This window comes from Oncorhynchus keta, chromosome 10 (assembly GCF_023373465.1).
Source record: "Oncorhynchus keta strain PuntledgeMale-10-30-2019 chromosome 10, Oket_V2, whole genome shotgun sequence".
Classification (NCBI taxonomy): Eukaryota; Metazoa; Chordata; class Actinopteri; order Salmoniformes; family Salmonidae; genus Oncorhynchus; species Oncorhynchus keta.
In genome coordinates this window covers 57,407,392-57,425,433 of record NC_068430.1, presented here as the reverse complement: position 1 = coordinate 57,425,433, position 18,042 = coordinate 57,407,392, and the positions used below count along the sequence as shown (strand labels likewise).

The window sequence follows — 18,042 nt, the reverse complement described above, 5'->3', positions numbered from 1 at the left end:
TAGCATTAATGGCAACAATGGCTGAAAGTAAAATACTATGAAGGTATGCACTCCAGTATGCCATAACATTCCGCAGCAAGCTTTGCTGCAGTATTTTAAATGAGGACCCACTGCTACCTGCACAATAACCTCGTATGGGGTTACTGACCACAATCCACATTCATATTAGGAAGTGTTGATTATTTTTGCCTTGGGGAGAGCACAGTGCATGGAAGAAAACATAGCTTTGAGAAGGAGTGCTGGAGGTGCTGCAGATACATTTAAATAGATGTATATAATTTCTGTTTGTACAGAAATAAATTAAATAATTGAAACTAATACACCAGAGAGCTTTTTTTTAATGTTGTGGATTGTGTTTTATCACATCACGAGTGCATAGGCCTACTTTCACGAAGCCCGCAATTGGGCAGCATGCGTGGTAAATATCAAACAGCTGATTGTTGAGTTGTGGCTGTCAATGTGGCTGTCAATGTGGCTGTCAATGTGGCTGTCAATGTGGCTGTCAATGTGGCTGTCAATGAACAGCAAACAGCAGCTAAAAGGCCTTTCACAATATTTCTAAATACAATTGCGCAAAAAAAACGTTTGGATGAGTCAGTGCCATTGGAACGTTTAAGGACTATGATTTCCTCCTCATATTGTACAATCCGTCTCCACACTTGGGCCTATGCTATTGGTTGCATTGGTTGCATTTAAGACCGGGTCATTTGTTTTATGAATCTAATGCTCGAAACTTGGAAACCCATTGTAGCAAATGAGCTCAGAGTTTCCCGCTTGGAAAGTATCAGAATCAACCAATAGGGTTTGAAGCAACAAAAACAATACTCAAATTGTAACTCAGAGGTTCCGACTTTCCGAGTTGTCTTGAAAGCACCATCAGTAAACATATGCCAGTGTCATGTATTGTAACTTTAAATGTTTCAACTTCCGTACTATGCCTGTCTGCGTGCGTGGGTTTGCTTACAGTGATCTCCTCAGTCAGTGCCTGTTAATCATTTGTTAGGGGGAGTATTAAAATACTGTATGTCTTTCAGGTCATTGTCAGCAGGATAGTTAAAGGGTCAGTGTTAGGTTCCCCTCTTCCTCTGTATAAGCTGCTAAGGAAATAGTCTTTGTGTGGGTAAGTTAAGTCAGTGACATCCTGTCACATTTCTTCTCTGTGTCAATATAGAGAATGCATTAATAATCCGAGCCTTCAAAATTGAATGGGCATTTTAGAGGCTGTATTTGTTTTTAGTTTGATTTCCAATTCGTTAACCTTTGACCATGGCTTTGATTGTGTTTTGGCTGGTAACACTGGGACAAGTGGTTTTAGTAGAGGGTCTAATTATCTCCATGAATGTAGTTTAGATTGTTTGGTCTCTGAATAATCTTGTTTTTGAGAAATATTTTGTCTGTAAAGCGAGTGAGTTCATCAGGAGAAATATCAAGTGTTCATTTGGTTTTATGATATTTGACTACAGCAGAGGTTGTTTACATTCTGTACTATACAGTCCTTGATCAAATTCATAATCTTTGTTAAACACTTTCAAGTACTTGACATGAGTGGGATTTAGCATGCCCGGTACATTCAAACCAACTGAATAGTCCCACACAATGGTCGAGCTAGGCTAAATGAAGTAAAAGTATTTCACACTTGATATTACATTAGGTGTGATATTACATGAGAACAGGAACATTTTACCAGCAATATCTTTTGGTTTAAAGGGGGGCTATACTCACCGATTCCGCCTGGGTTTTTCTACTGCTCATGAAGAAAAACGAGATTTGTGTCATGGGGGTGTGATTCGATGTGGGTGTGTTATGTTTTCTATGTTGTACCCTGGCACTTATTGTTGTTTGTCCCTCTTGAGTTACGGTAGCAACATGTCTCCCTCAAAATAGTCAGAATTAAGCTAAGATAAATTAAGAAAGCTGTCATTAATAAGGTGTTTGGTGCAGTATAGACAGTATCGAGTCAGCTGCTGCTGCGCTCAGGACTGATTTATGAGAACATGTCTACAACTTCATTAGCAAGCTGTCAAACTATCAAAAATAAAGCACAAGCTACACGCTGTTTATCCGTGCCCAAAATAAGTTCCATCTCTGTGTTCGTCAATGAAGCTAGCTAGTAGCTAGCAGGCACATTTAGCAGGCAGGCCAAGTTAGCTAATCACCTTATCAAGTCACTGGTGACTTGTGTGCCGATTTTATTTTTACAACTTTCTCACTATCTATTACCGGAGTATGTGTCTGTCTGGCAGTGTTTCATAGTGAGTCATGTTACAAAACAGGTCCAGTTTAATATCTTTCTGAGTTTTCTCTGGTGTTTGTAGAAACACCTGCAACTAGACACAGACATTTATTGAAGCTTTTCCTCCGAATCGAGAACAAAGAACGTATCGCCAAGAGCAGGTTAGTTAAACAGTTTAAACTGTTCTGCCTTATTATTATTCGACCATGCTGGTCATTTATGGACATTTGAACATCTTGGCCATGTTCTGTTATAATCTCCACCCGGCACAGCCAGAAGAGGACTGGCCACCCCACATAGCCTGGTTCCTCTCTAGGTTTCTTCCTAGGTTTTGGCCATTCTAGGGAGTTTTTCCTAGCCACCGTGCTTCTACACCTGCATTGCTTGCTGTTTGGGGTTTTAGGCTGGGTTTCTGTACTGCACTTTGAGATATCAGCTGATGTACGAAGGGCTATATAAAAAAAATTGATTTGATTTGAAAAAAATATATATGGCAGCATTTTGTATAAGCTAAACTGTGACGTTGAGTATGGAAACATAGTTATCACTGTAGATAAACGCCAGGATCATGATTATTGTTTCAGTGACAGAATCCCAAAATGATCTATGTAGATATAGCATATGGCTAAGCTAGTATCATGTGGCGGTCACCTTCCCAGGGACCCGAAATTAAGCCATGGGTTGTATTAGACAAGAGGTATTGTTTGTGGATTTGTGAGTATGTTGTGTTATTTCAAGTGTCATATTGAATCCCTGAGCTGCTTGGCCATAAATTTAACCTGCCTTTCTGGGTGTAAATTACATTTCCAGCTTCTTATCCCACTGCTGAACTTTCAGACCTCCAACAGGGAGTCACCAAGCTACCATCGAGGAATGGGATAAGCCCCTTGCCTTGAGCTCTGCAATATTGGAAAAGTGCCTTGGTTACCAACAAAACAGGTTGCCTATAAATTATCCTCTTGTTTTATGTTGTATTTTGTGGCTTGGTGGGGTACAGACTCTGTGCTGAATTACTTTTTGGTAACACCTTATTTTAAGGTACACATATTAGCCACTATTTGGGAGTTTATCAGTGTGTGTATATCAGGATTAGCATTGAAATTGTGATCAGCGGTCAGGTAGTAAAGTGGCTGTAGTTCGTTATTATTTATTTTTTTATTTTTTCAAAGACAGTTAAACTGTTATGCTATGTGTTTGCTGAGTAGTTAGATGAAATTCACAACGATTGTTTGATGGCAAAATTTCTGTAACGTTAACATTCACTTCCAGTCATTTTCGCTCGCATTGCTAGTCCCATTTTTTAAAATTGGATTTATGGGATATTAGAATCATCTTCTCCTAGCCTGTATATTTTTGACCTAGAAGTCGCTACATGACGTTTTGCCATTGCTGCGAGGATGTCACATCACCAATTTGCCTTGCTGCGGCACAACTGTAGTCCCGATGTACCGTTTTTGTCCCGTCTCCTGCCACACACACCCTCTGCGCCGTTCATAGAAATATAATTACTAAAAAGGGCCTGGAAGCTCTCACCCTGGAAATTTGATTAGTAAACTCATGGGTACACTCGCAATGGCTGCCTAGCATGGTAATGCAATAATTTCCATGGTATTTTGGAATGTTCTACCATGATGCTGTATTGCAATGGCAATATATTTTTCGGTAAATTTGACTTAACAAATCACTGCACAGATTGAAGGGTACACTTCCTGCTTGGGTCTAGGATGAATATATCAAGGTTAAGGCAAGGAAAGCATTTAATGCGGACGTATTTGAAAATAAACAAATTCATGGTACAAGCTCCATTGATAACTACTAGCGTCACTGCTAACTAGCAAAGCTGGAACATGAATTGCAAATAGTTATGGGATATTAGAATCCTCTTGTCTTAACCTGTATATTTTTTTACCGAGGCACGGGTACACTCAAAATGGCTGCCAGTCCACCCATTATGCCACCATTGACTTGAATGAAGATGCTCTTTCTATTCCGTTGCTGTGACTTCTGTTGCACAGATAGTTTCTCTTTTGCACAGACAACACTCTCTTTTGCGGCAGAATTGAATAGTCGCTACATGCTAACAAAATTATAGAAATCCTTCCCAAAGACAGCCTGAAAAGTAACTGAATTTGTCGCTAGCCTCTTTTACCAATAAAAGTAGCTGGAGGGGTCTGACAACTTTCTAAATATAGCAACGAGGTCGCTAAATTGGCAACACTGCATGAGCCACATCAGTTAGCATAATTTGAATAAACATTCTACATTACCATGGAAATTATTGCATCACAATACCAGGCAGCCATTGTGAGTGTACACATCAGTTTACCAGTGAAATTGCCGTGGTAAGAGGTTCCAAGCCTGTTCTATTCATTGTATTTATATGGTGTACACTGCCATTTCTGAAGCCATAATTAATGCTTACATAAGTACATTTAAAACTAACTTACTAGAGAAACTACTCTAACGTTCTGATTCAAAGTAACACATTTGCTAATTGCTAGATGGTGCCAGTTATTTGTCTAGTTGTCTTATTGTAATTATTTAAATTAAAATGGGGGGGGGGGATGGTGTTGCACATGTCACCAATAATATCCGTACTATGAGGAGAGTCAGTGGCGGATTTAGGTATAGGCAACATGGGCAGCCGCTCAGGGCGGCATCTTGCCGGGGGTGGCATGGGGCGCCTACACAAAAACATAATACAAATTGGAATGGTGACATTTGCGCGATTGGTTTTCTAATGATATCATGTCACCGTGTGGGACTGTGGGTCAATGAACCTTGTCGGAGTGGGCGCCCTGATTCTAGTTTGTGAGCTAGGCAGGCTACTGCCTGGGAAGGTCTCCCACTCAGAAGTACGAGATGGGGAGGGGATTGGGTAGGTTGACCTCAGGTCTCCCCACTGGAAGCCCGAGGTAGGGGGAGTGGGGAATCTATCAAATAGCGCACCTCTAACTTTGTACAGTAGTAATGCAATTAGTAGTGCAATTTAGATTGTGTGTTTCTTATTTGAAGTGCAATAATGTAATAATCAGGTTATCTTCTTAATCGTGTTATTCTATTTGTGTGTGTGTGTGTGTGTGTGTGTTTTGAGGCGGGAGGTAGCCTAGCGGTTAGAGCGTAGGGATAATAACTGAAAGGTTGCTGGATTGAATCCCCGGTCTGACAAGGTAAAAATCTGTCTTTCTGCCCATGAACAAGGCAGACTGTTCCCCGGTAGGCCGTCATTGTAAATAAGAATTTGTTCTTAACTGACTTGCCTAGTTAAATGAAGATTAAATAAATAAAATATAGGATTTGTGCAATTTAGTTTTATTTGTGTAATCATTCGTAATAATTTGATTCTCATTTTAGTTGTATTTATATACTACAATTTGTTTCTATTTGTCATTGTTACTAATTTTTGATATTTATGAGTCTTATTTGTATATATTTTTATTTATATAGTTTTAAATGTTATGATTATTTATTTGTGTTGTTCCAAATGTTTGAATGTTGGGGGGTTCGCCCAGGGAGCCATACAAGCCAGAACCGCCACTGAGGAGATTTGATGTAAAGTCTGCACATACATTTTTTCGTTGTTCCTTTTTCATACAATCCATTATGTACAATTGCACGAAATATGATTTGAATATTGCACCATTTTAAATCACAGCAGTCTTTAGAAAGACAAAGGAGTAAAAGGTTTTCAATAGTTGTTTTTAATTCATAAAAATACAAAAATCATTGGAATATAATATTTGAATGGAATATAACTAATAACACTGGAATTGAACATTTAATAACTAACTTAACAAATTAATTCATTGTAAAATTCTCTCTTATGCTCTGCTATTGCACGATTCTAATTTGTACATAGGTCACAAATAAAGCTATCCCCAGTAAAATTGCAGCACAACTCATGAGTCCACTCCCCCTGCCGGTCCTAACAGTGACTCCTAAGGAACCTCCCAAGCTCCTGGTTGGTCCTCTCAACCTGCCCGTTGGACTGAGTCCAGTACCCGGATGTGAGGCTGGCCATGGACCCCAGCTTCTCACCATTCCCGTGATGAGAATTGGGGGCCACGGTCGGAGACAATGTAATTGGGAAGGCCATAGTGCTGGAAGACCTGCTGAAACTTGGCCTCAGCAACCTGGAGAACGGTAGGGAGACCAGAGAGAGGGATAAAACAGCAGGATTTTGAGAATTTGTCCACAAAAACCATGACAGTGATGAATCCATCACATGTGGAAGATTAGTAACAAAATCTATGGACAGATAGAACCAAGGCTACTGAGGCATGAGAAGGGGAAGAGTTTCCCTGCTGAAGCGTGCTGGGAGATTTGGTTTGAGTAGGAGTATACGGAGTAGGAGTAGACGTAGCGTGCGACGTCCTTCACCAAGGTGGGCCACCAGTACTTAGCAGAGATGGATTGAATGGTGCGGGTGATACCTGGCTGTCCAGCGGCAAGGGATGTATGCGCTCAGGTCAACAGCCGATCCCTTACCTCCGTGGGAACGTAGGTGCACTCCGGAGGGCAGGTAGCAGGCATGGGTTCCCTCTCCAGAGCCTGATGGATCTCCACATCTACGTCCCAGAGCATGGGGGCAACACTTTGGGAGGGCAGAATGATGCGCGCACTCAGGACAGAAACCTCTTCCGTATCGTGTAGATGGGACATTGTATCGGCTTTGATGTTCTTCGAACCTGGGGGGTATGACAGGATGAAGTTGAATCTAGTGAAGAAAAGGACCCATCTTGCTTGACGTGGGTTCAGCCGCCTCGCTGTCCGTATGTACTCCAGGTTCCGATGGTTGGTGAGGATGAGAAATGGGTCCTTGGTGCCCTCCAACCAGTGTCTTCACTCCTCTAGTGCCAACTTCATCGCCAGGAGCTCCCAGTAGCCTACGTCATAGTTTCTCTCTGCAGGAGACATTTTTTTTTAGAGTAGTATGCACATGGATACAATTTTTGTGGGTTACCTTGGTGTTGTGACAGGACAGCCCCCACGTCTACTTCTGAGGCATCCACTTCCAACACAAAGGGCAGCGTAGGATCTGGGTTTGAGCAACGGGCAGTGGTGAAACACTCACTCAGTAGACCTTTGGCTGCAGGACTCCTACCAACTTACGGGGGCCACCCTTGAGGAGAGAGGTGAGGAGATGGAGCTGAAGTTTTTAAATGAAGCGGCGGTAGAACCCCAAAAACCGTTGATGTCCCTTTATGATGGTTGGGACTGGCCATGATCTGACTGCCTCGATCCTTCCTCTCATCCATAACCACTCCCTGCTGGCTGATTCCGTATCCCAAGAAGACATCGGCCTGATGGAACTGGCACTTCTCTGCTATGTGTTTTGAAGAGGCAGTATTCTGTAATGTATATGCTGGGAGTCAGGAAGCAGGTGCAGAAGGTGAGTTAAATAATAAGAATCATGAAGATAAGACAGAAAACAATACTGCCAGATGACAGGCTACAAAGGGCTAAATAAAGGGAGTAATCAGGGTGATGAGGAAGTCCAAGTGTGCGTAATGATGGGGGGCAGGTGTGCCTAATGATGATTGCCAGGGCCAATGGTTACTAGACAGGTAAGGTTGAGCGCCGGAGCGGGAGTAGGCATGACAGTCCCAAACTTCTTCCATTTAAGAATGATGGAGGCCACTGTCTTCTTGGGGACCTTCAATACTGCAGAAATGTTTTGGTACCCTTCCCCAGAGCTGTGCCTCGATACAGACAATTCCTTTGACCTCATGGCATGGTTTTCCCTATGACATGCACTGTCAACTGTGGGACCTTATATAGACAGGTATGTGCCTTTTCAAATCATGTCCAATCATTTTAATTTACCACATGTGTACTCCAATCAAGTTGTAAAAACATCTCAAGGATGATCAATTGAAACAGGATGCACCTGAGCTCAATTTTGAGTCTCATAGCGAAAGGTCTGAATACTTATGTAAATAAGGTATTTATGTTTTGGATTTTTAAAAATAAATGAGCAAAAATGTCTAAACCTGTTTTTGGTTTGTCATTATGGGGTATTGTGTATAGATTATTGAGGAATTGTTTTTATTTAATACATTTTAAAGGCTGTAACGTAACAAAATGTGGAAAAAGTAAAGTGGTCTGAATCCTTTCTGAATGCACTGCATATGACATAAAATGCTATGTAAAATAGCTAAAAGACTATAAAGTAACATTTAACTGTAAAGCTATCAGTCACTAGTGGAAGCATTTACGACTGCAATTAAGTTACATTATATTTTTGTAAGTATTTTACGTCAGACACATTCATGGCCAATTACCCCCTAGGAAGGGGAGGCGAGTTTCCCCCAATACACTCATCCAAACTATTACTACTTTAATAACAAATGATCTACATTGTTCTCTCTAAACATGTGAATTATTTATCTTGATACTTTCCTTCTTGTATAATTAAACAATTATAGATCTAACTTCATTGGAATATATCTGCAACATTTTCAAAACGCATTTAAAAAAAAAATCAACTCACCTCAAAATCGTTTTGTTAAAACAACTCCAAAAGTTGTGATGACATTTTTTGTTGAGCAAGAGCAGTGGCACCCAGGGAATGTTTGGGGAAATAATTTGGTGACATCTTGTGGTCTTAATGTGAATTACATGAGGGGGGGGCTAGTTACCCCTTGGTACCCTATATAATACATAAAATAATATTTAAAATTGGTGTAGGGAGGCAATACACATTGGACCAGTGCCATGAGCTCATATTTGGACTAAAATGGGCCCAATGGGGGAAGCCGATGCAAAGTGTGGGCTTATTGAGGCAAGATATGGGCTGCAATAAGTAGCCTATATACGCATGTCATTCTTAAAATTTGATGGATGTGAGGAAGAGACCAAATAGTATTTTAACAGTACACAAACCAAAAGTTACATTAGATTGTATTTGACTGCTAAAAAAAGAATGTATATGCAAAAAAATGTCCAATAAAAGCTCCTGTTTTTTTTAATACAATTGACGGACTGATTCCTAATTAGATACACCATGCATCTAACTCAGAACTCCTGAGCAGAGTTAACATGCCTACCTACCATTGGCTATCATTCCCTCTATGTTCAATGTAGGTTGGAGTCACTACAGAGTAACTGAATAGTTATTTTCCTATTCTTATCAGTTATTTAAACAATGTGGCTTATATTAAAGGTACGCTCAGCAATCTGGTGTAGATGCAGAAAGTAAACAGCATATTGGGTCAATTTCCTCAACTACTGCTAAGAGAATTGAGCTGTTTTGGTCCTGCGGCTCCCACGATGTAGGAGAGTGAAGTAAACCCTAGCAGGTACTGTGTGACTGTTTGAGAGTGAAGTCTTAGATCTCGCTCATCTCAATATCTGCTGGGCTGCTTGTGGCAATGTCATTTCGTGGAATCTACCTGTAAATACAGTCTTGCCAGGGCAAGGTTGTTGAGGATGGGATGTTATATCCAATTAATGCTTAGTCTTTGAGTATCAGTATAAAGCAAGTTGGATTTAGAGTTGTTGTAAACATTCCAGGCTGTCTAGCAGCATGTGTGTAAAGACAGGTGGTGGTGCACATCAAAAAATAATCACAGGGAAGTGATGGGAAGCAGAATTGGAGGCTTACACCTCCCATGTAGAATTCATGAATGAATTCCACCCCTAGTTTGGCATAAAGGAACTATGAGAAGTGCAATATACTGTCAACCACCAGATGGCAGACTGACTTTACTGCTCTTTCGTCATCCATAACTTGTCAACCACAGAGTAACCAAGGATTGTGTGGTTCAGTTGGTTATTTTTAGAACCGTGTTATACAGTCTAGGTCACTCAAACTCATCTCTGGACCTCGAAGCCAGTTCCATTGCTTTTTTCCATTGTTACCCTCTAACCAGGGACTGATTTAGACCTAGCACGAAAAAAAAACAGAAGGCCCCGGATCTCATAGGGAAAGAGTTATCAAAAATGGCTTCTTGACATTTCCAGGCTAAGAGAAGCACAATATTCTTTCTCCTGCCCATGCTGTGAGCAATTATGCCTGAGCTAGTATCCAGTTGGGTTTCTTTTTGTTCCTATTGCACATACTATCCATTTTCTTTTTGAAGGAAATTGACTCAATTGTACATGCTCACAGATCAAGAAAAGTGTTTTATCTTCCCCTGGAAACTTCCTGGTTTGATCAAATAGAAACTTCTTGCATTTATCTACCTCATGATCTGCATTTTATACAGAGTTGGTGTGTTTAGGGTCATAGAAGCTGATGTTAAATTAATTTAATGTCAGCACAATAGTTTTCCTCATTACAGACTGAGTTACAAGCTACTTCCCTAAAATCACTTCCCTTACCACACTGGTTTGCTCCTTTGAACAGTATGAATAATGCCACATTTGACTTCAGTGTCATTTCAGTGTATTAGAAGTAAAACATGGAAATGCGAGAGCAAACCGAAGATCCTGAACCGAACAACATCGAAAGTACTGAACCAGACCACAAGAAGTCAACAGAAAAGGTTAGTTGGTAATTTCTGGATCTTTTCAAAGGAGTCATACTGTATCTTCGTTTATGGCTTAGCACATGGTCGCTTATCACCATGTGGTGCAATCATTGTTTTTCAATCATTCATGTGTGAGGTTATGGGTTTCCCTCACACCAATGTGGGTCATGGTTGTACAGTGTCTTCAGAAATTCTTAACACCCCTTTTTCCACATTTTGTTGTGTTACAGCCTGAATTTTTATGTGTGGGGTATAGAGATGAGGTAGTCATTAAAAAACATGTTAAAAACTATTATTGCACAACAAGTGAGCCCATGCAACTTATTATGTGACTTTTTAGGTTTGCAATAACAAAGGGGTTGAATACGTATTGACTCAAGACATTTCAGCTTTTCATTTTCTATCATTTCTACAATTTTTCAAATTGTCAAACAGAATTCCACTTTGACATTATGGGGTATTTATTGTGTGTGACGACAAATCTAAACGTAATCATTTTTAAATTCAGGCTGTAACACAACAAAATGTGGAAAAAGTCAAGGGGTGTGACTACTTTCTGAAGACACTGTATGTTTACACGTAATCTCAATGACCTATGTCACGTTACAGTACACTTTGGATAACAAGTTTCATTCTGATTCTCCTCCACCATGACCCACTTACATGGACTAATCAGATATTGGATGTGGTTATCCACAGTTCAGTGTTTCTAATAGCTGGTTATATAACCACCTGTTCTAAGAAGCTATATTACCATGTGTGATCCGGATGGACCCAGACAGATATTCCTCAATGTACAACATGCTCTATGCACACTCACTGGACTGTACCCACACACTCACACATACTATACTGACACTACAACACACACATATGATTGCCTAGTCACTTATACCCTTACCCACAGTGCCTTCAGAAAGTATTTACATATTTTGTATTTATATTTTTTTGTTACAGCCTGAATTCAAAATGGATTAAATCGATTGTTTTTCTCATCCATCTACACACAATAGCCCATAATGACAAAGTGAAAACAGGTATTTAGAAATGTTAGCAAATGCATTGAAAATTAAATACAGAAATATCAAATTTACATAAGTATTAACACCCCTGAGTCAATACTTTGTAGAAGCACCTTTAGCAGCGATTACAGCTGCGAGTCTTTCTGGGTAAGTCTGTAAGAGCTTTCAACACGTGAATTTCGCAACATTCTTCTCAAAATTATTCAAGCTCTGTCAAATTGGTTGTTGATCATTGTTAGACAACCATCTTTTGGTCTTGCCATACTTTTTCAAGTAGATTTAAGTCCAAATTGTAACTCGCCCACTCAGAAACATTCACTGTCTTCATGGTAAGCAACTCCAGTGTAGATTTGGCCTTATGTTTTAGGTTATTGTCCTGCTGAAAGGTGAATTAATTTCCCAGTGTCTGATGGAAAGCAGACTGAACCAGGTTTTCCTCTAGGATTTTGCATGTGCTTAACGTCATTACATTTATTTTCTATCCTGAAAATCTCCCCAGTCCTTGCATATTACAAGCATACCTATAACATGATTCAGCCACCACTATGCTTGACAATATGGAGAGTGGTACTTAGTAATATGTTTGGGGCAAATCCAATACAACACTTTGTATTCAGGACAAAAAGTTAATTGCTTTGCCATATTTTTTTAGTGCCTTGTGGCAAACAGGAATGCATGTTTTGTAATATTTTTATTCTGTACAGGCTTCATTCTTTTCACTCACTCAATTAGGTTAGTATTCTGGAGTAATTCATCCTCAGTTTTCTCTTATCACAGCCATTAAACTGTTTTAAAGTCCCAATTGGCCTCATGGTGAAATCCCTGAGCGGTTTCCTTCCTCTCTGGCAACTGAGTTAGGAAGGACACCTGTATCTTTTTAGTGACTGGGCATATTGATACACCATCCAAATTGTAATTAATAACTTCACCATGCTCAAAGGGATATTCCCTATTATTGCACACAGAGCAAGTCCATACAACTTATTATTTCATTTAAGTACATGTTTACTCATTAATGTATTTAGGTTTGGCATAAGAAAGGGGTTGAATACTTATTGACTCAAGACATTTCAGCTTTTCATTTGTACAAAAAACAGAATTCCATTTTAATGTTATGGGTTACTGTTATTGTGTGTAGGTCAGTGACCAAAAAAATCTAAATTTAATCCATTTTAAAATCAGACTGTAGTACATCAAAATGTGGAAAATGTCAAGGGGTGTGACTACTTTATGAAGACATATTACCTCAAATACCTCAATTACCTCACGCCCCTTTACATTGACTCGGTACCTGTGCTCCATGTACAGTGCCTTGCAAAAGTAGGTGCATTACAACCTGTAATTGAATAGATTTTTATTTGAATTTCATGTAATGGACAGACACAAAATAGTCCAAATTGGTGAAGTAATTTTTTCCTTCTATTTATTTAAAAAAACGGAAAAGTGGTGCGTGCGTATGTATTCCCCTCCCTTCGCTATGAAGCCCCTAAATAAAATCTGGTGCAACCAATTACCTTCAGAAGTCACATAATTAGTTAAATAAAGTCCACCTGAGTGCAATCTAAGTGTCACATGATCTCAGTATATATACACCTGTTCTGTAAGACCCCAGAGTCTGCAACACCACTAAGCAAGGGGCGACACCAAGCAAGGGGCGACACCAAGCAAGGGGCGACACCAAGCAAGGGGCGACACCAAGCAAGGGGCGACACCAAGCAAGGGGCATCATGAAGACCAAGGAGCTCTCCAAACAGGCCAGGGACAAAGTTGTGGAGAAGTACAGATCAGGGTTGGGTTATAAAAAAAATATCCGGAACTTTGAACATCCCACGGAGCACTATTAAATCCATTATTAAAAAATGGAAAGAATATGGCACCACAACAAACCTGCCAAGAGAGGGCCGCCCACCAAAACTCATGGACCAGGCAAGGAGGGCATTAATCAGGGAGGCAACAAAGAGACCAAATATAACCCCGAAGGAGCTACAAAGCCCCACAGCGGAGATTGGAGTATCTGTCCATAGGACCACTTTTAGCCATACACTCCCCAGAGCTGGGCTTTACGGGAGAGTGGCCAGAAAAAAGCCACCTGTTCAATATTTTGTATCAAGGCTACCTAAATGTGCCTAATTTGTTTATTAATAACTTTTCATGTTCAAAATAGTGCCCTCTCCTTAAACAATAGCATGGTATTATTTCACTGTAATAGCTACTGAAAATTGGACAGTGCAGTTAGATTAACAAGAATTTAAGCTTTCTGCCAATATCAGATGTCCTGGGAAATACTCTTGTTACTTTCAACCTCATGCTAATCACATTAGCCTACATTAGCTCAACCATCCAGTGGAAGGGACATGGGTCCCAAGAATAAAAAAAATAAGCAAACACCTTTGGTGTTCGCCAAAAGGAATTTGGGAGACTCCCCAAACAAATGGAATACGGTACTCTGGTTAGATGAGACTAAAATGTAGCTTTTTGGCCATCAAGGAAAACGCTAAATACATGTAGCTAAATACAGGGAAATTATTGAGGGAAACCTGTTTCAGTCTTTCAGAGATTTGAGGCTGGGATGGAGGTTCACCTTCCAGCAGGACAATGACCCTAAGCATATTGATAAAGAAACACTCGAGTGGTTTAAGGGGAAACATCTAAATGTCTTGGAATGGTTTAGTCAAAGCCCAGACCAGACCTCAATCCAATTGGGAATATGTGGTATGACTTAAACATTGCTGTACACCAGTGGAACCTGTCCAACTTGAAGGAGCTGGAGCAGTTTTACCTTGAAGAGTGGGAAAAAATACCAGTGGCTAGATGTGCCAAGCTTATAGAGACATACCCCAAGAGACTTGCAACTGTAATTGCTGCAAAATGTGGCTCTACTAAGTATTGAATTTGGGGGGGGGGGGTAGGCATGTTGTGTAAATCAAATTATACAAAACCCCCGAAAATCAATTTTAATTCCAGGTTGTAAGGCAACAAAATAGGAAAAATTCCAAGGGGGGTGAATACTTTCGCAAGCCACTGTATATAGCCTCGTTATTGTTGGGAAAGGCCTTTTAAGTAAGCATTTCACGGTAAAGTCTACACCTGTTGTATTCGGCGCATGTGACAAATATAATTGTATTTGATTTGGAAGTGCTGATTCCACCAGAGGAATCATGTTTCTTAGAGGCCTTAGAGCATTTCAAGCACTTAGCATGAGTCCAGCTGCATCTTTGCCAATTGTGAGTGTCAATCGAGGACAGTTGTGATTGTCAATGCAGCACCATTCAGTGGAAATAAAGTTAATATACCCTAATAATTAATAGAATATCGGAGGATAAAGATTTATCACGTGATAGTCTTCCATGGGCAAGTTAATCACACAGCTGGCCAAATTACAAAAAATGTAACTTCTGGGTTAATAGAGATTAATCACCTGGTAACAATTTGTTCATTTACATTTTAACATATGTCTATTTTCTTGTCTGATACTCAATCCCATTAAAAAAGAATGGATATCATTGAAGTTTCACCCATTCTGGCCTTCTTCAGAATGCTTGCAACTTTTGCTTTGTGAACTAAAGTTTTCTCTACACTTCTTTAAGTGACTTTTTATTTGTCCAGCACTTTAGTAATTAAAGAGTGTAACGCTGTGTCAGACTAATACAACACTACTGTATTTTATGGTAATTTACACAATGGACTCTATTTCTGTAACCCACTGTGAAATAAATACATGTTCAATGTGCCATTTAAAACAGCCGCAATAGAATGCTCGAAGGGATTTCCGCGCTTATAAACCCAGGGTCGGTATATTCTTTTTTCAAATTTACAGCATTTCAGACTGGTCACTGAAAAGCTATTCCATTTTGTTCATTTTAGTTTTGGGGGTCATTTTGAATTATAACAAACACCCCCTCCACCCTTCCCTAGTGGTCCCCTGCAGTCTACAAAATCACACCAGAGGTGTATGCCTTCCCTTTGACACCTCATTTGATTTAGCTGGTGATTAGTGGACTGGTCAGGTCACTTTAGGTGTTATTTTGTTTCGGTATATTTGGTATTGCCATGTTATTTTACCGTGACTATGTTGTTCTATTATTTATAAAATCCATGCAAATATTTATCTGTCAGCTGAATTTAGCAGAGCTGGTATAAGACACATTATCGTTCAAAAACAGTAGAATGGTTTGATCCATTTCCCACCTTGAACCTCTTACATCGCCCATTTCACGTTCTTTTTCCTTCAGCACATGTTGGAGAAAGGTAGGCATATTTCTTTATCTGCTCTGTTTATTCTGTGATAACATGTTGTAAATATCACTATTTCCACTAAATATAAATACAATATCGTCAACTTTATTTATGTTTGGAATTTTGTTTTTTTGAATGTTATTTTGTACACAAGCTTAATAGAATGTCCCCTGTAATCTTGAGCACGAGCTGCTATAGCTAGCTAGCTAGCTAGCGTTAGCTCTCTGTGTTGTTTTTAGCAATTTGCTAGCAATGCAGCTTAGCTACCTAGCACTTTAGCTACCGGTATTCTTTTTTTTTTTTTCCTTTTGTAGAACGAGGAGTATTCAGTGTGGTTTCACTGGTCATGCACTGAGGGTTATTGCTTTATCCAACAGTCATGGATGCAGTTGATACATCGAACTGAAGGATGTTGTTTTCCTTTTCAATAGCTACGTGCAGACAGAAAATAATATACTGTAGCTAGCTAACATTACTCAGCTCCACCCAGACAGCTGTGTTGGTGTCATTCTTATCTACTAGCTATAACACAGAATAAAACCTTTTACATATGCTTCAATTATACATGGCCCGCCTCTTTATCGCAGGTTATCATTGTACTAATTACCTGGATGTCAATCGTTTCCTCCAATGCGTAGGTCCTACAACTGCCTTTACAGTGAAAAAAAAAATCAAGATCATGTTATAATCGTAATATAATACTAGGTTCAAATGAATTAAATAAGTGTCAATAATCCTCTGTAATGATGGGCAACCAAGTGCAAAATTGTGCAAATTGTGTCTTAATTTCAAAATGTAACTCATAGTCAACGGAGAATGTAATTGGCTAAGTGTGCAGTAATGAACGTATTTAAACTTCTCCCCCCTCAGCAAGCAGGGTTTCTTTTTTGATGCAACAGTCACCTTAGAAACATCTATTCCCATGTTGCAGTGAAGCAATTACTCGTTGCTTAATTATATTGCAACCACAAGCAACATGTTGACAATAAATTAGTTAACTGTAATGAGAAAAACATTAACAGATTCTGAACCTCCTATTGGAATGTAATTGAATTCCATACACATCTAGAAATTCTCTGTCAGATCCAATTGAAATATTAGCCCAAGTGCACTTGTTACCACTCTCCTCCTTCCTCACAATGGCTCTTTGTACTACACTGTGCCTTGGTCTTATTGAGTCACCCACAGTAGAGACTGGTTGCCTTGGTGAATGATACAATGCATTTTAACCTCTGATCTAAATCCATTCATCCTCATGAGATGCAGACATATTTCTGCTCATACAGTAGATTAGTATTGTTCTTGGAGATTAAGGTGTAGGAATTTCATTTGAGTTCAGTCAAAAACAGAGGAGCAACGATTTGATTTGCTGCAAACATTTCTCTGGGGTTTCACTTGCTGATCGGATGACTGTGAGGAACCTTTTCATTTGTATTATTCGAAGATAAATATATAACCACAAATCTATTGTACCTGTGCAATAATCAAAAGAGTGACTCATCCACTGTTAGGATTAGTTTGCAGTTGTTTAATCTCTATAGGGATTTCAAACATTATTTTTTTTATTTAACTAGGCATGTTAGTTAAGAACAAATTATTATAATTATGGTATTATCCCTACCAGGGAACAGTGGGTTAACTGCCTTGTTCAGAAGAACAGATTTTTACCTTGTCAGCTCTGGGATTTGATCCAGCAACCTTTCAGTTACTGGCCTAACACTCTAACCACTAGGCTACCTGCCACCCCCAATATGGCTGTAAGGAGTGGGTTACCCAGAATGATTAAGAAGCCAAAAGGTTGTGATGTAGCCTAATGATCCACTGATTAAATTGAGATAACAATATAATGAAGAGCTTTAGGCTAACTGTGCTATATTTAGCTATAACTGGATATGTTTGTAAAAGCTGCAAGGTTTAATAATCCCTATGGGGGGGTACACTGTATCCTGTCACAGTACTACAATATTGCAATATTTTATTTTCATACACATACAGCTGATCTGTCTACTCAACATGCCTTAACCCTTGTCACATTGCACATGTTGGTATTGAATTGACCTGATGGTTGTTTTTGAAG

The 18,042-nt window shown here is 39.5% G+C and overlaps 1 protein-coding gene across 4 annotated transcripts in view; it reads left to right on the top strand.

The window, feature by feature from the left end:
• Window positions 1-993: 993 nt before the first annotated feature.
• slc2a9l2 (solute carrier family 2 member 9, like 2) overlaps window positions 994-18,042 on the top strand; it is a 214,750-nt gene continuing 197,701 nt past the window's right edge. For 2 of the 4 annotated variants that reach the window (XM_035778674.2, XM_035778678.2), the window contains exons 1-2: window positions 994-1,120; window positions 10,611-10,722. In XM_035778674.2, coding sequence (XP_035634567.1) covers window positions 10,639-10,722 — 84 coding nt within the window. In that variant the 5' untranslated portion in view covers window positions 994-1,120; window positions 10,611-10,638. Of the gene's footprint in view, window positions 1,121-7,867; window positions 8,019-9,322; window positions 9,535-10,610; window positions 10,723-18,042 lie in introns of those variants that run through there. The other 2 variants (XM_035778676.2, XM_035778675.2) reach the window with 2 other exon arrangements.